The sequence below is a fragment of the Pristis pectinata genome, chromosome 23, assembly GCF_009764475.1.
Source record: "Pristis pectinata isolate sPriPec2 chromosome 23, sPriPec2.1.pri, whole genome shotgun sequence".
In the NCBI taxonomy this organism is placed as follows: domain Eukaryota; kingdom Metazoa; phylum Chordata; class Chondrichthyes; order Rhinopristiformes; family Pristidae; genus Pristis; species Pristis pectinata.
The window spans coordinates 3,219,204-3,241,729 of NC_067427.1; the positions used below are offsets into that span (position 1 = coordinate 3,219,204).

The 22,526-nt window shown below is 39.8% G+C and overlaps 1 protein-coding gene across 1 annotated transcript in view; it reads left to right on the forward strand.

Moving 5' to 3' along the window:
- The window catches only part of LOC127582221 (rab GTPase-activating protein 1), a 161,254-nt gene that overhangs the window by 22,627 nt on the left and 116,101 nt on the right, over positions 1 to 22,526 (forward strand). The window contains 3 exon segments of the mRNA XM_052037334.1: positions 10,348 to 10,585; positions 19,375 to 19,582; positions 20,590 to 20,764. Coding sequence (XP_051893294.1) covers positions 10,348 to 10,585; positions 19,375 to 19,582; positions 20,590 to 20,764 — 621 coding nt within the window.

A 22,526-nucleotide genomic window follows, 5' to 3' on the forward strand; every position in this document is an offset into this window, starting at 1 on the left:
AGAACAGTGGCAAACATGCAAGTGTATACTTCAACTACATTGAGTTAACTGTTTTCAATATTAATGAACACTATTCACTTTAATCAAGATGAAAGAACACTGAATCATTAAGATGCAACAGTTTGTATTTCTGAGCTTGTGGTATAAATGTACACAAAACCTCCTTAGTTCACACCTCTTCTCCCTTTGTACTCCCTGTCCCAATCCCTATTCTTCACCTTGTAGAATCTGAAACTTGTTTAAAAGTTTTTATTCAGTTGCACAGGATGTACAGGAATGCTGTGGGCATTCTAAACTGGAACTTTCCATTCAGTGGCAGATAATTTAAAAAAAACTTCAATCTCTTACTGATGCAGTAACTGAAATTGTTATTACCCACCTGTGTTTGTCTGCTACAGCAGGTAATTGACCCTTCAGGTATTTTTGATAATAGTCAGTAGATTTAATTAAGAATTATTAGATATCAAATCGTGAGAGACATTAACATTTTTTTCTGAGATAGTTAATTATTTTGGTTGGCATCCAGATTTGTCTCCGAATGCAGTTCTGTGCATACATTGTTTATACTCTGCAAGTCATGCACGTAGTACAAAGATCTCTAAATCAGGTGATTATAGGATTAAATCTGATTATGATATTCATCCCTCTGGTTATTGTCATTGTGGACAATAAAGTGTGTTTGTAACTGAAAGATGCAGCTTTGGAATTACCCTCCCATTTGTTGGATTTGACTGTTTTAATTAGTTTTTTAAACATGTATAATGTTTAATACACCTCAAGTGGCAGCACAGGGAATGGCCGCTTACTAATTTATTGGTTCGTCCATCAGGTGAATATGTTTTTCATTGGTTTGGCCACAAGTAGCTAATAGGTTTCCTGATTGCACTATTGTTAGCTAAAGAGCATCTCTTATCTCGGGTATAAAAGGCATCGCTTTTTGTTAATCTCTCTCTTGCTCGTCTCCCCCCTGGCCTGAGCTCATTTTTTGTTCCCTTTGTCTCGGCTCATCAAAGCTAGTGCCATGTGCTCTGTGACTGTTCCTTTGTTTTAAACCTTCCAATAAAACTTTGAAGCACCAAGTTGTTTTCAACTCATTCCTGGACTCCTGAAAGAACTTGTGGATTCGAAAATAACTGGATCCGACACATTGATTTAATTTGGCTTTTTATTTTGCCCCTTCCGATGGTGCATTGAGCTATAACCACACTTCAATGATCGCACTTAGTATGAAGCATTTTGGGAAGTTCTGAAAAGGATGTAATGGCACTATATAAATGCAATTTGTTTTATTTTCCAATTTTGGTATTTCTGCCTGTTGAATGCTGAACATTACTCTTTCTGGATCAGTATTCCTTTCATAAAGAACAATCATCTTGCATTACCAGTGTTGAAGTGAAACCTATTATTAAGCAAGAATAAGACTCTTATCAGGAGTAGTTGAAACCAGGCCCCTGTCATGTGACCTGATGTTTGTCATTGGTGTGACCAGCACAAATAATGAATATTTAAAAGTGCCTGATAAAAATTGTCAGTTCAAAGGAGAGCTTACGTGGGTTATCTCTTGGGTACTCAAAGGAAAAGTGCATTCCAGAAAGAATTGTTTTTAAAAAGTGACATTCTACAGCATTTTTGGATGTTGGTAAAAATTGTGAATTTATCTCATCAAAAAGGCAACTATCAACAAATGTTCCAGTTTCCCGGGAATGCAAGAAAGTGTGCTTGCATGTAAGTGGGATAATGTGCCACGTGACCTGCTATGAGCACTTCAGCATAATGTGTACAGTTTCAAACTCTTGTGTATTCTTCAGATATCTCATAGCAAAATATCACAACTGAATCTGGATAATGTACAAGACTAAATTTCTTGATTGAGGATATTTGCAATTAGGACTAGATAATTAAGATGCTAGTAGTGAAATACTTGGTTTGTTGGAATTTCCATACAACAAAAGAAAGTAAATAGTGTAGAATCTTTTTGTTTCACTTTCCCCTTTTGACAGTTTAACATTAATATAGTTTAAATTGCAAAATAACTGCTGAGGCAGCTACTGATAGTGTTGCACTTCTGATCTCAGTACTGTCCAATTATCTTATCAGATATGGTGGGGGGGGGAGGGGGTAGAAAGTTTCAGGTGTTTAGTAATAGTTTGAGCTGGTCACTCCATCAGCATGACCCTCGGGTCTAAACCACAGTTACAATGCTAATTACGATGTTCTTTTTATTTGGCCTAAGTGTGACCCCACTTCACCAGCAATCTGAAATGGCTAAGCATTGCTGCAGTGTTGTGACAGTATCTTAAGCACATGAACTGCTTGTCACCCCTATAGAGCAACCAGTGACGCTGACACAAAAATGAGTTGCTAGATTCCCAGTCGCGTATTTACTTTTTTTAATGTACAACGGTGTTCAGTTTAAGATGTCCATAGATTTGCATGTTCGGCAGCAGTTGGAGTAATTCCTGTGTCTGATTGGCGTGAGTGGAGGCTATTTATCATCTGATCTGATTACTACCTAGAAACTAGCAAACTTCAGTAACTTAGTTTGAGGTTATTCATTTTGTTAGGATGAGAAAAATGATTTTTTTAAAATGATCACCTGATAAGAGTAGGTAAACAGAGATTTGCATGATGGTCCATGAAATATGCAACCATACAGGTAACATCAAATAATCAGGCAAATGGTGTGTTGGCCACCATTGCAAGAGGGTTTAGAGTACAGGACTAAGGAGGTTTGCTTCAATTCTATAGGGCTTGGGTGATACGTGTGTGGTTTTGGTCTCTATTTCTAAGGTAGTATAGACTTGGTTGGGTCTTGGATCACTGGATTTCTAGAATGAGTATGTCTTATGAGATTGAGTTAAAGTGGCCTACACTCTGCTGTGTTGAACAATGGAAAAATTATCTTATTGGAAACAGAAAATTCTGGAAGGGGATTGACAAATTCAACGCTGAGGTTGTTTTCACAGATTGGAAAATCTTAGCCCAGGAGGATCCTTGGGTTGAGGCCTTTTAAGACTTGAACATCCAAATGAAGAAATGCTTTATCTACTGAACTTGTTTAAGGCTGAGATTAATAGATTGGGCACCACAGGAATGGGTGGATTGGATGGAAAAGTGGTATAGAGGCATAGAATCAGCTACAGTCTCATTGAATTCAGAGCTAATGTGACAGGGTTGCACCTACTCCCGTTTTTCACGTTCTGACTTTCTTGAATAAATCTTGTCATCTTGAACATGAGTCTCTAAAGTGAAGTTGGCTCAGCTAATTCAGTATCTTATCATGCAGGGTTGCTGCTCTTTATGATCTTTGAGTCTTTATCAGCCAAGATAAAAATTGTATATTGGACTCGATATTTCTGCAAATATCAACATTGATCAACCATCCTGTGGTTAGTTAGTTGAATGGGAGTTTAGGATTTCGAAATTGAGAATTTCTAGATTAGTTCTGAATAGTTTTTATGCACCTACAGCCATTCCTGTTAAAGAACTACACCTGCTTTTCAAAACTTTGAGTTTTCAATGTTTTTCCTGTACATTTAAGAATGTACAGGAAATTAAATATTAAGGTATTTGCAGAAATGTCACGGATGACACCAAAATTGGTGGACAGTGAAGAAGGTTGTTTTGGTTACAACAAAGTCTAGATCAACTGGGAAAGTGGGCAAGGGATTGGCAGATAGGATTTAACTCAGAAGTGTGAAGTGATTCATTTTGGGAGTTGAACCAGGTCAAGACGTACAGTGAATGGCAAGGCCCTGGGGGGGTATTGTAGAACCGAGTGACCTAGGGGTACAAGTAAGGAAACTGAAGGTGGCAACACAGGTAGACAAAGTGGTGAAGAAAGTGTATAATGTACTTGCCTTCATTGCACAGGGCATTGAGTAAGTGTTGGGATGTCATGTTACATCTGTACAAGAAGTTGCTGAGACCACACCTAGACTATTGTGTCCTGCTCTGGTCACCATACTATATATAAAAAAAAATGTGATTAACCTTGAAAGTGCAGAAAAGATTCACAAGATGCGAGACTGCAGGGCTTAAGTTATAAGGAGAGACGGGATAGGCTGGGACTGTCTTCCTGGAGCGTAGGAGGCTGAGGGGTGACCTTGGAGGTATATAAAATCATGAGGGCCATAGTAAAGGTTTATGGTCACTGTCTTTTTCCCAGGGTAGAAGAGTCTAAAACTAGAGGGCATAGGTTTAAGGAGAGAGGGAAAAGATTTAAAGGGGACTTGAAGGGCAAGTTTTTCCAATCAGAGGGTGGTGAGTATATGGAATGAACTGGTGAAGGTGGGAAGAATTACAACGTTTAAAAGAGATTTGGACAGGTTCATGGATAGGAAAAGTCTAGAGGGTAAATGTGCAGGCAAATGGGACTAGCTCAGTAAGGCACGTTGGTCAGCATGGACAAGTTGGGCCAAGGGTCTATGACTCTGATTGTAATAGAATGGTGTACAAAACTTTTGCTGGGTGATTCTGATTGACTGGGGATTACTTTTGAGGGCCTCTTGAGCAAATATGGAAGTGTTCCATAACTTCTGAGAGGTTCTTGCATCTATCATTCTGGCTGCAGTCCATTGGATTTCAGTGGCAGACCACCCACTTCCTGCAGCTTCCCAGCAGTTACTCAGTGGAACCTGTGCATTGCACCAATGCCTAGTTAGACCAGACACAAGTCCAATGATCCATTCACTTTAATGCAGGGGAATCGTTTGGCAGGTGGTCATTTTTGGGTTATTTGCCCTCCTTTGATTTGAGATTTTAATTTGTGTGGATTTCAATGTTTTATCTTCTTTTAATCTTTTTAATCTCTCAATGTCAAGAGATTTGCACAGATGTTGTCTTTGACAGCTGGTAAGCCTTGAGCCTTAACTTGCTGGCAAAGCATTACTGGAAGCGCTGTCACTGATCAGTTCAGGCCAGGCATTGGGGATCATGTTGCTGCTGCAGGTGAGAGTGAGTAGGGCACCCACAGTGTTGTGCACCACTGTTTCAGTAGCAAATACTTCAGAGGTTCCTGAAATGTACAAAAAGGATGATGAGAAAATTGGTGCATGAGTGTAGTATATGTATACAGTGAGGATGATGGCTGTTGCCTATTTGATTTATTTGTGTTTAATTATGAAAAATTTCTAATCTGACAGTACTCTTCCATGAGTGCAGTTCAGAAAAGAGGCTGTCGTGCTCTTCATGAAGAGCATCTGAGTGTTTTGCAAGGTGTAGGAAAGGATGCCACGCTAGAAATGAGAGAAGAAAATCTATAATATGTGGCTTATAAGAGCTGTTAAAAAGAAGAATGCTTCATGGAGTCAGAATCAGATTTATTATCACTGTCTTATGACATGAAATTTGTTGTTTGGTGGCAGTAGTACAGTGCAAAGACGTAATAATTACTATTAATTACAAAATAGTGCAAGAGAAAAGGAATAATGAGGTAATGTATATGGGTTCATGAACCATTCAGAAATCTGGTGGCGGAAGAGAAGAAGCTGTTTCTGAATCATTGTGGGTCTTCAGGCTCCTGTGCTCTGATGGTAGTAACGAGAAGAGGGCATGTTCTGGATGGTGAGGGTCCTTAGTGATGGATGCCGCCGCCTTGAGGCACAGTCTCGTGAAGATGTCCTCAGTGTTGGGGAGGGTTGTGCCTGTGATGGAGCTGGCTGAGTACAACCCTCTGCAGCCTCTTGCGATCCTGTGCATTAGAGCTTCTGTACCAGGCTGTGATGCAACCAGTCAGAATGCTCTCCACTGTACATCTATAGAAATTTGCAACCAATTCAGTGAAAATTTAGTGTTGGTTGTCTAAAAGGAGGATAAGGGCCATAATTTGGATTCAATACAACTGTGTGCGTGGCCTGGAAAAGTAATTTGGTAAAGATTGAGTGAAGTTACAAGGCAAGAAGCCTGAGTGAATTAATAGAATGTGATGGGTGAAATGGAAAAAGTTAATTTATGGAACCCATGTACTAATGAGCTGTTGAAGACCTAACAAGTAATCCCAACAATGGGTTGTTTGGCAGGTTATTTCTGAATATAGCACCTGAAATTTGCAAGCATTATTAAATTGCACAGCGTCACAACTTGGAACAACTTTTTTTATGACTTTGAATTTTAGGAATTGCAATTTGTTTATCGTGATTTTGTAATCTACTTGTACTGCTTGTATCACTTTGTTTTGCTTCAGACATTTTAGAGAGTTTTTTTGATTCAGGATTGTTTTCCCTCCAGTTTACTGGCCCTGTTTTTCTGGTTCCTTTGTTTTGCCAGTTGTTTTGTGGTTATTGATGCCTTGCGCAAGTCTTAAACTTGGGATGGGTGTGGAAGAGGGGAAAAACATGTGAAGGATGTTTTATAGTGTATATTTTTGGTTGATATGAACTGATTAATTAAAGGAAAAGATGTTGAGCACGAGGAGCCAAGTTAAAAATGAGGTTTTGGTTTCTTAATATGACTGAATGATACAGTAACAGATGGAGCTGTTGAAGTAGTTGAACAAAGTAGATAAACTGGAATTAGTGAGAGGAAAGTAATCCAGGAGAGAGGTGAGGCTGTCTGATTTGTGAATCTTACATGTCTCTTACTGATCCATTGCATCAACCTTCTGGACCAACAATGCTGCTAAGTTTAACAAACAGTGAAGGAATCTAACTAGTGATGTTAGTTGTTACATACGAGGGTAGTTCTGACATTCTGTGATATTGATCTTTTTATATCAGGCATTAATATCCAATGTTTAGACAGTCTGATTTCATTTGGAATAGCTTTATTGCACACTGCACCTTTAACGGGAAGACACCCGTGCAATTCGAGTCATTTTGAACCTTAAAGCTTGGTTTTGGCTGAAATCTTGAGAGAAGTCAAGAAAATTGTGAGTTGCAGATAGTAACTTTTTTCTAATGTAGGCAATATAAAAGATTAATATTAGTGAGCAGTGCTTTGAAATAGTTCTGTAATTGCTGATTTATATAATCCAGTGCATTTCAGTATGTGGATTTGTGCAATATTTCAGGGATTGGAAACACGTTAGATGTTATAGAAAAAATCTTGAAGTACGAGCATAAACCAGTGTAGGAGCGATTGTATGCTGCAGGAAGTCGCACGGTCCCTGTTGATATTTTAATAAACCAATTTTAAACTGGTTCATTGTGTGCTTGGAACTCTGTCACACCCACATTTGTCTCTTGCATGGGTGTTATTTCCCATGCAGTGCACCAGGGGCCATTTCAACTTAATGTGACTGGTTGAGATTGTAACAGACCTCTTGGCCCAATTGGCTTGTTCTGCTTTCACACTTCAGAGGCATTCTCCATCGTACATTATTTAACCCTATCTATATATCTCTCTACTTCTTTGTACTTTGTGTTCCTCTTGTGCTCTGTGCCTTATTGAATTTAAGGGTGTGAAGTGGCTGAATAATTTCATCACTCTTGCACTTTCAATGGGCCATGCAACATATTACTGAACGTTATTAAATCTCCTAAGAGGCCCTTAAAATAGGATTAACAAAAGAATTTATTTTTAAAGTTGTCCTTTTATATTTAAAAAAAAGTTGTACTCCTTTTGACTAGAATTGGCCACAGTGCAAGACAGTGAACTGTGGACAGTCTTAACCTCGAGTCCAAGACAGGTTATTCTGTCAGGTTGTGCCAACTCCTGGGTTATGGAATGAAATGCTCGGATCACTCCCCTATCCCATATCCCACACCACTTTTGGGATCTCCTATATGGATTTACAGATGAACCACAGTATATGGACTTGTGGCATAACTTTGCACAAGGCAAGTATTTATTTCAAATGCCTGTGCTGCCTGTACGTTGAATGCAGAGGATGCCTTTTCATTCCTCTTATCTAGTATTGCTAGGGGCAGTGCCAGGGCAAAATAAATGTTAAGTGATTAGACTGTGCAGAAGAATTGCCCAGGCTTTGACCCTACAGTTTTAAAAATGGTATTGCTTGTGTTGGGTTAGACGATCAGCATTCTTCCATTCATCGTCTGTTCCTTAATCTAGTTCTGGTCTGCCTTTCTTCCTGTTGGTGTGATTTCCCTTTATTTGGTTCTCTTCATCCATGTAACACTTTTACTGAGTACTAATCTCTGCCTCTGAAAAGGCATTAATCAGGAATTGAGTACTGTGGTTGTTTAATTCACTTCAATTTCATACAGTTGTATTTACAATTACTGCACAATGAAAGATTGTGTGTCCCTCCTCATCAGGATGCCAGTGGTAGATTGGTTGAGGATGGTGATAGAAATTGGAATGGAGCCAAAGCGACATAGCAATAGGTCATAGCTGGTCCATTTGTTGCTCTAAGTAACATCACAGTATTATTGAACTATATAAATACTTGTAGATGACCTATGCTGTTGAAAAGTTAAAATGTTAAACATCAAAGCACTTGCAAAATTTAAAGATCCTGCACAGGGCATGAATGTGGTCTGCAGGGGAAGGCGGGAAGAGGTGAGGACCATGAGGTGGCAGTGCTGGGAGCAGGGGAGAACGTGCAAGGCTTTAACATGGAAAAGAGCAGATTTGGGATGATGTGGATTGTGCAGGCCGGGAGGAGCTGGGAGATGTTTCAGAGCCAAGCAGTAGATAGGGGAATGCTGTTGACCCCAGTTTGGTTGGAAGTTCGCAAAGGGAAGAGATGTCTGGTGCATGGGGAAATATTCCTATTTATGGAAATAAATTGTTGAAACTTCAAGCTTTATAAAAAATCAAAGCAATTTAAATGTGTGTGGATATAATAATGGAAGCAAAAATTATAAGTCAACTTTCTTTTAATCCAAATGGAAGTCACTGATGGTGTAAAGTTCCTGTTCATTTCATAATGGAATCTGCCAGGGGAAAAGCAAAACCTCAGGTTCAAATACAGTAAAGTTTAAAATGTAAGCCATAAAATACTTCAAAGTGGAAAGAAAACCTTTGTTAAGGAGAGTGTGGAATTGTATAGAGACTTTAGGAATAGCACATAGGGTTGGTACAGTGGTGCAGCAGGTAGTGCTGCTTCCTCAGCTCCAGCAACCCAGGTTTGATCCTGACCTTGGGTGCTGTCTATATTTCAAACTTGCATTTTCTCCCTGCAAATAGTGTAGGTTTTCCTCCCTGTTTCTGGGGTTTCCTCCCACATCCCAAGACATGCCAGCAGTTTAATTGGCTGCTGTAAGTGGCAAAAGAATCGAAGGGGAAATGATGGACAGAGGGAAGCAGGGGAGTTGATGAAGTGGAGGGAAGCAGTGGGGCTGATGAGAGCTGGGAGTCAGCATGGACTGGTTGGGCTGAGTGGCCTGCTGTGTTGTAATATGTAAATTCGTTCAGAATAGCAGGCAGTGGTGACATAGTGCTCTTCTGAAATGTGTTGTTTATTTCACATCTGTCAGATGGATGAAATACTGAGGGCTGGGGAACGCGTTAGCAATAAAATCCCAACCTACAGGTAATGTTAACAAGGGATTTCTATTGGAAATGCTAGTATGGGCCTTCTCCATGGAGCATATGATCTATCTGGTAATTTTACTGAGTTGCTTAGGTGAATTTATTCTCGCTTTATACTTTAAATTATTGAAAAATTGGGGAGGCATGAGGAGGCGCATTCTCTCACGAAAGATGAGCCCTGCAAGAGCTTAAAAGAAAAATAGGCATGAGTGTTTTCTAGATCATTAATCAATTTCAGTCAACAAGTTAACATCAAATACAACAGTTATTCTTGATATTGAGTATCTCTGAAATTGCTTGGGCTTTCCTCCGCCTGATCTGACCATTTTTATTTTTGGAGGTTCTGAAATTGCTTTATCACTATGATTTCCTGCAGCCACTGCTAATTGCTGAAATAGCACTCTATCTTCCTGTTCAACTTCAGTCAGTGGTTCTTGGTAGTGAGTGATCAAAAATTTCATCTGCTTTGGGTGTAGGTTGCTCTGTTGTAGACGGCTTTGACTTTGTATTCGAGTACATTGTATTAATGGGTATGTCTGTATCTCAGATATTGTATTTGTCATGGCATTTTAGTTTGAGTAATTATACTCATTTACTTCTGTATAAATGTCCTTTTAAGTATTTGAAGTTTGATTTTTCATTGTGTCTTGCTGTTTTTTTTGAGCTGCCCTTTTATTTGTGCAATGTAATGTGAAACACTAGAGAAGTAAATAAAGATGGTTTTAAGCAGCAAACTTGATACCAGAAAATTACATCTAGCTTCCCCATCAGTGCTTTCCAAAATTAAAACGTGAATTGTAAAATGTACTTTAGGGTAACAGTTCTTTTAAAAAAAATGTTCCAATTCATTTATGGCACTTGGTGCAATGTGATACTTGAGTTAATAGAGTTACCTACATTGTGTGCTCGTAGATAGTTGGAAATGGAAGTGAACAGCAACTCCAGAAGGAACTGGAAGATGTATTAATGGACTCGTCAATGGAAGGTCAAACAGGTGCCAGGGAACCTTCAGAAGCAATGCCAGCTTCTGCAACAAGTGAGGAGTCACTGACTGAGGACATTTCTTTAACCCCATCCCCTGTGTATTCAGGATTAATGGTGGTGGGCCAGAAACCAGAAATGAGCCTGCCAATCAAACCTACGCAGGAGGGTAAGTGGAATTCTAACACTGTTGACAAATCTGATTCTAAAGGGAACAGAAATTGATCTCAATTGTGAGAAGTTGGGGTAAAGGCAGGGGTGGAGAGTAATGCAGTTTTGGTATAAATGCAGCAGATCTATTAAATTTGATCCCTAAAGCTGTTGTAGGAAGTTTAGGGACCATTATTTTAAACCATCAAAGTTATTTGTATTTATTTAAAGTTTTTCTGATAGATATTCACTTTTCTCATCTATTTATGTCCTTGTTTAATTGCATTACTGTAACACCAGTATTTACTAGTTGATCTCCCTGGGTACTTTGGCACAACAGTTAAGTCACTGCACGATTATTCCAGCGGCCTGGACTAACAATCTGAAGGGCCAAGCTCCCCACTATGACGGTTTACAAAATTTAGATTAATAAAATAACTACCAAACCAGATGCTTGTAAGAACAAGGAGGAAATCTGCTATCCTTGGTGTATATGTGACCACTGAAATGTCACTCAGTTGTCACCAGAAAGACTGCCACAGTGTAAGGTGTTGGTTTGCATCCACCTTCAAGGGCAATTGGGTATAGGCAAAAATGCTGGCCGCTCGGGTGAATTAATAAAAAATAGCATTGCCCATGGTGCATATGATGGGTATAGTCCAGTTGGGTTAATGAGTTGTCATCTGCATTTTCATACTTCCCTACGATATAATGGAGGCCATTTGGCCTGTCAAGACCAGGCCAGCTCCCAGGCCATCTTATCAGTCCCATTGCTCCACTTATTTCCCTGTAACCTGTTCTCTCTCATGTGGTTCTCCTACCAGTTACTTACATTAAGGTAATTTACAATAGTCAGTTAGCCTTCAGGATGTGGGAGGAAACCAGAGCACCCAGGGAAACTCTCACAGAGTCACGGGGAGAAGGTGCAAACTCCACACAAATGGTACCAGAGGTCAGGATTGAATCTAGGTCCCTGGAGCTGTGAGGCAGCAGCACTACCTCAGGTGTTCCTGTTCTGCCCAACTGAATCCAATCCAGTGATCCTTGAGGCTCCCACCTGCCTTGTAATCGCAAAGGACAGCATGTCTATAACAACCTAGGGACTGAAGAATGAATGAAAGATGTGGTTGGGAGTATATGAAAAACCTGAATTCTCATTAGATTGAGTAAAAACTAATGTATGAATTATGTTTTCAAGCATGATTCTTTAAAATATTTACTATACAACTTCTGCATTGAAATTATCAACTTATGTGGGTGGAATTTAAAAAAATAATGTGGAAAAGTGTTGATAAAAGCAGACTTTTAATCTCAGTTTTTGAAGGAATGTCATTTCTTAATCGAAAAAGGTTAGGATGGTTGTAAACAGGTGTAAGGGAGGGCCCTGGAAACTTGACCCACTACCTTATCAGTAGATGGAGTCTTTGGTCCAGTAAAAACAAGAAGAACTTGGATTCCAACCTTGAAGTAAAAGGTGGAGAAAGAAAGTAGGAAGATAAAACTGGTGTAATGGTGAAATAAAATAGCAGACATTTTAAACTAAAGCTGGTCAGGAATAGATTAGATGACTGAAGGTTTGATGTGAGTAATAATAGAAATTGCTTGTCTGATCTTGTCAGAGTGGGTGAGAGTGATGATGGTCTTGAGCCACAATTCTGTGATTGCCTGTGTGCCAAAACACACAAATAAAAGCTGGAGAGGAAAGGACCTTGGGGTGTTTTAGGGTGGGGGTGAAGTGATAAAGAAGCTGTACAGAAGATGAACAGTGCAGAAGGCAGATACACCAAAGGGATGGTTAACCATGAAAGCAGGGGGCAGGAGTTGATTGAAATCCAATCTAGAATAGTTTGGTAGATTACTTCAGAGAATTATTTCATAAACACGATAAAGCTTGTAAAAGCAGAAATAGGGCTGCTGGTGTGACCGGACACAATGACTTTAGTTGTTTAATATTGAGGAATCTACTGAGGTGTTCCCCTGAAGAATGGAGTTATGGTAATGGAGATGGCTCTGCAAGGAGTGTGTAACTAAAAGGCATTCAGTGAACCTCCTTTTCATGATCTTACCAGAAGAATGTTAATATGAGACTAGCTTTTACTGCAGGGGATGGTCTTAACATGGTGGTGATACTTCAAAATAAAATCCTTAAGATGAGGGGAAAAGTGAGAGTTAGTAAGGTCCCACAGTGCCCCTGGTAGTCAAAATTGAGTTTATTGTCATATGCACGTCCATGTGTGCACAGGTGCAATGAAAAACTTACTTGCAGCAGCATCACAGACACATAGCATCAGGTAAGCAGCAGTCACAAGAAAAATGTAGATTAAACATAAATTACACACAATTTTTACCAGAGAGAACACAATTAAACACTAAGTCCATTTAATCAAAGTCGTCATAGTGTCCCTAAACTGTAATGATTAGGGTTATGCCGGTTAGTTCAATAACAGAATGGTTGAAGGGAGTATCGGTTCTTGAACCTGATGGTGTGGGGCTTCAGGCTTCTGTACCTCCTGCCCGATGGTAGCTGTGAGGTGTGGCCCGGATGGTGGGGCTCTTTCATTGGTCTTTTGACCATAAACAAGTGGCTATTCATCTTTGGCCATCTTTCCTGAAGACAGAATTTTCTGGCACAGATGGAGAGTAAAATTGTTAATCCAGGTCGATGATCACTCTGGAAATCGATTTGCTGTTGAGTTATTTATTAATTGGATTATTGGAAGAAATTGTCAGTGTTCTTTCTCATTATTCTTTTGAAAAATCCTTCAACTTGGGAGGAAAAATATCTAATATATACATTTGAGTGAGTTTGTGACTCTTTTTTCCCCCTTTCTCCATTAAGTTATCTTGTTTTTATTTGATTGTTTTCCTATTGTTGGGAGTTAAGCTGCTTCTCCACTGTTGACTTGAGGTGTTTTAGAAAAGCACTGGAGAGACAACTTTAATGTATCTCTGGTAGGAAGCCTGCAACCACCCCAGCATTGTTCTCTGTTAACTTCAGGGAAGAATAACAAATGCAGGTGAAACCTAGTAGATCAGGCAGCATCTGTAGAAAAAAGGTTTCATCAAAACTGAGAAAGAAGACAAGTTAGTCTAGATAAGGAAAGTGGGCCAGGGCAAAGGGTGAAACAGAGGAAATGCCTGTATTGGACTGTAATAATGCAAGGATTAAATGTGCAGTTAAGTTCTCTTGTCTCTGTAATGTGTTGCGAATAGTGAAGTCTAGGTAATGATTTATGGTCTGATGTATTGGATGTGCCTAGCAGGCCAGGCTATAGAAATGAAAAAAGAGGAAAAGAAGAATAGTAAACACAAGTGGCCAGTCCTGACCCAAACAGAAAGGCAGCAAGCCATCTAGAGTTGGAGAATTCATTAGTGAGCCCTGCAGGCTGCAACGTGCCAAACAAAAGATGAGGTTCTGTTCCTCGAGCTTGTGGTGGGTCTCGTCATAACAGTACGAGAGGTCCCAGAGTGGGATGGTGAACTAAAAATACAGGGGCAAAAACATTTAAAAGACATTTGGACAGGTACATGGATAGGAAAGGTTTAGAGGGATACGGGCCAACACAGGTAAATGGGGCTAGCTTGGATGGGAATCTTGGTCGGTTTGAACGAGTTGGGCCGAAGGGCCTGTTTGCATCGCTATGTTGCTCTGTGATTCAATGACAGGCAACAGGTATCTCAGGGTTGCTCCTGTGGACTGAGTGCAGCTGCTCCACAAAGTGTGCAATCGGGAATTACAAAGTAAGAGCAGGAGTAGGTCACTTGGCCCCTCGAGCCTGCTCCCCCTTTCGATAAGCCTTTGTCAAAGCTGAGAAAGAAAGAAAGCAAGTGGTCTAGATAGCAGGGAAGGTGGTGGAGGGTAAAGGGGAATGTTTGTAATTGGGTATAATAACATAGGCATTCGCAAATGTAGTTCCGTTGTATAAGAAAGGTGGGAGGCAGCATTAAGGAAATTACAGACCTATTAGTCTGACATTGGTGGTGGGAAAGTTGTTAGAATCGATCCTCAAGGATGAGGTTATCGGAATACCTAGAGGTGCAAGCCAAGATCGGTCCAAGCCAGCATGGTTTCGTGAAGGGAAGATCCTGCCTGACCGACCTATTGGAGTTTTTTGAGGAAATCTCAGGTAGGGTGGATAAGGGAGAGGGGGTAGATGTTGTGTATTTAGACTTTCAAAAGGCCTTCGGCAAGGTGCCGCACAAGAGGCCGATTAATAAGGTGAGAGCTCATGGAATTACAGGTAGGATAACAGAATGGATGGAGCATTGGCCAGTTGGCAGGAAGCAAAGGGTGGGATAAAAGGATCCTGTTCTGGTTGGCTACTGGTTAGTAGTGGTGTTCCGCAGGGGTCGGTGTTGGGGCCGCTTCTTTTTACTTCGTACATTAACAATTTGGATGATGGAGGAAATGGTTTTGTGACTAAGTTTGCAGACAACGCCAAGATAAGTAGAGGAGTAGGGAGTATTGAGGAGACAGGAAGGTTGCAGAGAGACCTTGATAGTTTAGGAGAATGGGAAAGAAAATGGCAGATGAGATTCAATGTTGAGAAATGTGCCGTTGTACACTTTGGAAACAGAAATAAACGGGCAGATTATTATCTAGAAGGGGAGAAAATTCAAAGTACAGAAGTACAAAGGGACTTGGGTACTTGTGCAGGATACACTAAAGGTTAACCACCAGGTCGGATCGGTGGTAAAGAAAGCAAATGCTATGTTGGCATTCATTTCAAGAGGTATAGTGTATAAAAGTAGGGAGGTGTTGAGGCTCTACGGGGCACTAGTGAGGCCTCATTTGGAATACTGTGTGCAGTTTTGGGCCCCATATCTTAGGAAGGATGTGCTGATGTTGGAGAGGGTTCAGAGGAGATTTACGAGGATGATTCCAGGAATGAAAGGGCTTACATATGATAAGCGTTTGTCAGCTCTTGGACTGTACTCACTGGAGTACAGAAGAATGAGAGGGGACCTCATAGAAACATTTAAAATGTTGAAAGGACTGGACAGAGTAGATGTGGCCAAGCTGTTTCCCTTGGTGGGTGAGTCCAAGACCAGAGGGCACAATCTCGGAATTAGAGGGTACAGGTTTAAAACAGATGAGGAGAAATTTCTTTAGCCAGAGGGTAGTGAAGTTATGGAATTATTTGCCATGTACGGCAGTGGAGGCCCTATCATTGGAGGCGTTTAAGGAGATAGATAGGTATCTAATTAGTCAAGGTATCAAGGGATATGGGAATAAGGCTGGAAATTGGGGCTAGAAAGGAATAGTGTTTTGTTTCTTTTTCCTTTAGCTCATGGAGCAAACTTTTCCCCTCATTTCTCATTTCTTTTTTTCTCTTTTCCTTTAGCTCATGGAACAGACTCGATGGGCCGAATGGCCTACTTCTGTTCCCTTGTCTTGTGATCTTGTGGTCATCTGTGTTCCCAACATCCCAAAGTAACACATCACCTAAATGCTTATCTAGTATCTATCTACCTCTTCCTTAAAAATTTTCAAAGACTGCTTCCACTGCCCCTTGAGACTTGTGACCCTCTGGGGGGGGGGGGGAATTACCTTCAATGGGCAACCCATGTTTGAACAGATCCCTAGTTCTGCATTCTTCCACAAGAGGAAACATTCTCTTCATATCCACCCTATCAAGACAACTCAGGATCTTCTATTTCAGTCTAGTCAGTTCCTACTCCTCTAAATTCCGGTGGATACCAGCCTTTCCTTGTAAGGCAACGTGTCTGTTCCAGGTGTTAGTCATATTGTCCTCTTTCCTGTATGCAATCCTAAAGCCTTCTAAGGCTTTCACCTGATGTTCTGCCTGTTACCTAGTTTTTTAGTTGTATTTCTGTAACTTTAAGCTGGGAAGGAGCCTATTTGTGTGGAACTTTGTATATAATGTCATAGGAGGTTTTTGTGTCTATTGGATGCTGCTTCCTCAGTAGTGAGAGTGATGTTACCTTTTGTCCCATTGTTCCCTGATGTTTATACATAGTATTGTAGAGGTTTACACTATAGAGAAATCTTCCTGTTTTTCTGCAGGATTGATTCATTCCTCACAATAAATGTTAATGCATTCAATGTATTTAATGTGGGGCAGGGAGAAGTATTTAATGCCGGCAGCAGTGGATGGAGCTGAGAAAAATAGAGGGCTGTGGGTAAGCCTAGTAATTTCTAGGGTAAGGACTTGTTCGGCACAGCTTTGTGGGCTGAAGGGCCTGAATTGTGCTGTAGGTTTTCTGTGTTTCTAAGAGAAGGTAATTGTGTAAAATGAAAGCAATGGCTTAAGAATATTCATCTTCCCACTCAACCCTTCCCCCTCCACCCCACAAACAATTCATTAAATGTGGCTAATGCATAGATTACTGTGAAGAACAAATATCTTCTGCACTTCCATTCCTAAATTCTTGCTTTGCAGATTTTGCTTATGCTACATTCATGCCTACACACTTGTGTTTGGAGCAAGTTAGCAAGTATTTGTCCATATTAAATCATGACTAAATTAATGTCCAGATCTGCTTATTCCATTGTTTTGTACCATTATATACTTGTTCTAATGCCATGTTAGGCATTAAACACACTACCCTCAGTATTCAATCCTGCTCTGGCTTTGCGGTAATTGGAAGAGCATGGTCGTTTGTCGCTTCAGAGCTGAGGATTCCATAACATTGCCCAACCTTTTGTCTCTCAAGCTTAAACTGGAAGTTCAACCCAGAGTATTTGGGTGGAAGGGTGTTGAATTCAGTTCCCAATAGAAGTGAACCGATGATATCAAATTGTATCTGTTCTCTACAGTAACTGGCACTAGGCATACTTATGTTGCCTGATTGGCATTTTATTGAAATGTGATATTTCCTCTTCCTTCTGTGCTAAGGAAGAGGAAAATGCAGGAATGTAATGACAAAGAAAGATAACTTTATCACATTTCTGGTGGTTTTTGCATTGTTTTTATGTATTACTTTACTGCACTCTGCTGGTTGGAACCTTGTAAGTTCAATGCAAACACCTTTTACTGTTTATGGAGCAGAGTTTCATCTTCAATAGATACTAGGCAGGATACACAGGCACTTAATAATTTGTATTTAAATGGAGCAAATGTTGCATGAAAACATATTGCAAGAAATTTGATTGAAATTTCCTTAGCAGTCCATGTATAATGGAAAACCATTGTTAATTTAAACATTGACATAATTCCAGTAGAAAAAAATGTTACAAGGATAATTTAAAAAGTTTGTTCCCATGTGCCATCACTAACAATTTCTATTAGGCAGTAGACTTGGGCTAAAAGAGTCTCTAATCTTTAAATTTATTGCAAAGCAATACTAGCTTCCATTACAGGAATTGTCACTAACCTGAAAGTACACAGATTAGCTTTGACAGCAGCCTACATTTTATGGCACCTTTAATGGTCGAGGGACCTCATGGAAGTGTAATCAGATAGATGTCTGCATTGAGCCAGATGAAGTATGAGTGATGACCATAAGCTTGGTTAAAGGTGTGGATCTTCAGCATGGTGGTTCGAGGAAACTACAAGCTTGTCGAAGCCAGGTTGAAGGGATCTCTGGATATGTAGGGGACTAAAACTGGAAGGGCAGAAAAGATGTGGTTTAGAAGAAAGTTATAGAGTTGCAGAGGAAGGAAGCCTTGAAGGTATTTGAAAACAACAGCAAGAATTTCAAACTTGAATTTTTGGACCAAGATATCAATGTGGGCAGTGGCACAGGATGAGAGTGGGTGGTGTAGGGTAGGTATGACCCAAAGAGTTTTGGACAAGCTGAAGTGTATGTAGCTTATCCTGTCAGGAAAGCATTGAATGATTGTTTCAAGGTGACACAGGAATAGATGAGGGTTTCAGTAGCTGATGACCTGTGGCAGTTGCACAAATGCCATTGATAAGGACTACCTGGTCATTGTGTTGGAGATGTTATGTGATTGGAAACTCTGCTCCGAGTCGCAGGGTGGGGAGGTTCCAGGTGGTTTCGTTCAGTTTAAGGGTTGGAATCATTAGTGGGGTTGACATCATCCCCTTCCTGCCACAAGTTTACTGCAGGAAATAGTGGCCTAATCAGGGCTGAATGTCACGCATGCAACATGACAACAGAGATAGAAGAGTGTAAAGGCAGATGTTGGAGTGGTAGAGCTGGGTGGCATCAGCATTCATGAGGAATTTTACATCTAAGAAAAGTCTAGCACTGCCTGTGAAACATTCAGATTGAGAAGGTGGAAAGAAAGAAGAAAAATATGATTGAAGAAAGCAAATGTTCTTTTTGCTAGAACTGTATTCAACTGTTCTGATTCAGGCGTTGCCAAATTACTACCCGGAGCTAAATCAATGCTGATAAATAGGATTTCCCTGCTTCTGAAGCTGCTTTAAAATGAGTGGCTTTCCACAGAAGAGCAACCAGAATTACCAGGTCATCACCGCAAAATATCACCAAATTATTTAGTTCAGTTTGAGTGAGAAATAATTGGAATTTTGCGCATTTTTTAAGATGTAAATTCTTGGTACTGCAAAATCCTACTCTAAACTCTTCAGTATTTTCATATTTGATCAAATACCTTTTGCAGACATTAAATTCCCAAGAAACCTTATTGAACGCATACTAATGATCAGTACTTGCAGAAGAATACACCTTTATTGGCAGTTAATTAAATGTTTGTTAAATGCATGAGCTTTTTGTAAAATTAACTTGTACTTTGAAAATTAATTAAGCTAAAATAGCCAATAAAAGCAGAAACACACCCAAGATTGAGCAGTGGGAGCTTCCTCTAATATCAGCTGCAGTAACAGTAACATGGCATTGTTTTTTAATTGAACTTAGCCAACTCTTCAGACTCGAGTCCCTCTACACCGATCCCAGATGAAGACAGCATTTTGTTCAGCAAACTTACGTACTTGGGATGTGCTTCAGTGAACGCTCCTCGGAGTGAGGTTGAAGCCCTGCGGATGATGTCAATCCTGCGGAGCCAATGCCAAGTCCCTCTAGACGTGACCATCTCAGTGCCGAACGTTTCAGAAGGAATTGTGAGGTGAGGATCAGGCTTCTGGGAATGTATCATTTTTCAGATTTACTTGATTTGGGTGATTGAAAGGTGACCTACTTTGTGCATCTTGAAGTAAATGTTAATGAAGGAATCTTCAAACCTGAGAGACAATTGAACAGTGCCATATGCTGACTAGTTACCTATATTGTACACGATTTTATGGTCAGGTTGCTGCTGTGCCAGGCTATAACCAGCTGACTTTTGAACAATCTAGGTCATGGATGAAACTGATCTGCGTCATGCCAGTTTACCTGTTAGTTTCCACATCCCTAAGCTTAATCAGTTGAGATGGACATCCCTTTTACCTCCATCATCCTTGGTTCCTCCACACCAAAGCCTTTTCTAATCTAGAATCACTGTGTACTGAGCTATCCTCTTGCTTTGGATATTTTCTTTGCATTAAATTACTTCCTACCCTGTGGGCACCTGTGCTGCCTAAATATCTGATAATGAGAAAAATCATTTGATGCATTGAAAGTATCCAAGCCAAGGAAACTACATTAAATACTGCTAATGTTAAGTCTTGGGGGGAAATATGAAATTTCTGCCATTTGTTTTTTGAATGTAGATACAAGATGACAGGCCTGTATTAAACTCTTAATATTCTAGAATAAGGTCTCTTCTTCAAGAGGTTTCTTCATAATTTCCTCAAAGAATATTACTTTTTGTACATTCTCTCCCTTCTTCTGCCTCACCCTTGCCCTTCAGCCAATTGCATGTAAAGTGTTTAATTTATTGACTTTACTAATAACGTGGTATCCTGGAAAGAGTAGCAGTGGTATGCCTGGTCAATTAATTTCTGCTTTGTAATATACCTATTGGGATAGAAGGAACACTGAAGGGGAGATTGGAAGGAGAATGACTTGTGTTGATGTGTGAATGGGCTGGATCTCCATTACTGGTGGTATAAGGATGGATTCTCTTTATAGAATAATACTTTTTGTACATTCATTGGCTAAAGTTGCTAACAATAGTTTCTGAATTTTTCCCAGACTGCTTGATCCACAAATAAACACTGAAATTGCAAACTATCCAATCTACAAAATTCTGTTTTGCGTCAGAGGACACGATGGAACTGCTGAGAGTGATTGCTTTGCCTTCACCGAAAGTCACTACAATGCAGAAATTTTCAGGATTCATGTCTTTCGATGTGAAATACAAGAAGCAGTGAGTCCTGTACCTTTATTACATGTTACAAATATGTTGGAGGTAGAAAATGTTTGCGTTGCTTGAAAGCACATTTAAGATGCACTGCTGTATTAGGTTATACTTTGGTTCTAGTTGCAAAATTAATATTTGGAGGACTTTCTGTAGAATTCTGAACATGTTGAAGGAAAAATATTGACCTTGATCTTTGTTGTTGCTATAAAATGTAGCCTTTATTTTCTTATTACAAGAAAAAAGGCAGTGTGCATGTTTTAATGTCTGTGGTTATGATGTAATCCAGATGCTACTTGGTGTCCCTTCAACAGCATCGTGTTCCATGCATTTCAGCCTGCCTTTGCAGTGGATCGCTTCTGCTATACCTGCAGGAGAAATTTGGGGAGCGAGGGAAAATGATGAACAAGATTTTGTAAAATATAAATTTAAATTGCTCAGTGGCCTTAAAGCAGGCAACCTATGAGAGTTTGCAGCTCACAATAAAATGCGAGTTTCTTCTTCTTTAGTGGGGACTGTTTTTCAGGGCTGTACTTGTTTGGCAAAGTCCATGAAAGCAGAAAGACGTTGTGAAATTTAGATCATTGTCCATTGATTCCAGGGAACCAATGAAGTTTGTAGGTTTATAAGATTCTACGGAACAAATCCCAGTTCTACTGAAATGGGAAGAGGGTAGTGAAAGTAAAAATGTCTGAAATGAGAAATTGCAAATAATTTGGAAAAAAATGTTTATGGGACCTGCAAAAATCTAAGTTCATTTTTCTTTTTTCAAAGCCATTCTGAGGTGCAAGGTCATTGATTCATAAAGCATAGAAGTGAGCCCTATGGCCCACCACGTCCATGCCACCTTTTTGCCCTGCTACACTAATCCTATTTGCCTGCATTCGATCCAAAACTCCTTCCTCTCTCCTTAAACGTACATCCTTTTTGATACCCCTACCTTGGGCAAAAGATTCTGACCATCTTCCCTAGCTTTGCCTCTTATTTTGTATACCTTTATATTATTAATAATAATTTTATTAAAATTACCCCTGAGTCGCCTCTGCTCTGTCTATCCAGTCTCTCTCCATATCATCCAGTCCCCAATGAGAAGGTTTTGTTTTTGCATCCTTGACCAGCTCAGACTCTGGAAACGATGGTAGTGCTGAATTTGGACTGATCTGACAGCAACTAGAAGCCGTGGTCCTTCTGATTTTCCAATGGCCAGGAACATGTTATATAACAGGAAATGTCGGGTGTCATTTGAAGAAAAAGTACTTTAAAGCAGCATTTTTTTTTAATGTTAGTCAATTTATTCATTAGTGGAATCTGAGTTCCAACATTCTGGTGCTGGACTTACCTGCTTGCTCAGTTTGTGTAAAGCATCATCAGAATTTTGAAGGGAATTGGTTGAAATTAATGAAGTTATCAGTTCATTCATGTTGCATTGGGCCCAGTCTAACCGTATTAATGTCAATAAAATAAAATGCACAAAACTGTGGAACATTTAATGCCTTGAAGTCTTGATAAGCGGAACACCTACTAAGTAATTTTTTTTTTAAGTGTTTGATTTTTATGTTCTTGATCCCTGTTAGATTTGACCATTGTTCTTGAATCTTTCATACAGTTGATACTAAACTAAGAGGGGAATAGAAAGCAGGCTCTAATTCATTCAGTGGTATATTAAAAGTTTTTAAAGTTGTTGAAAGGTTTGAAATTTTGAGCATTCAATTAAAATCAAATACTCTTTGTGGCTGAAGCATGGAAATTTTGACTCAAATTTGTGCTGTGA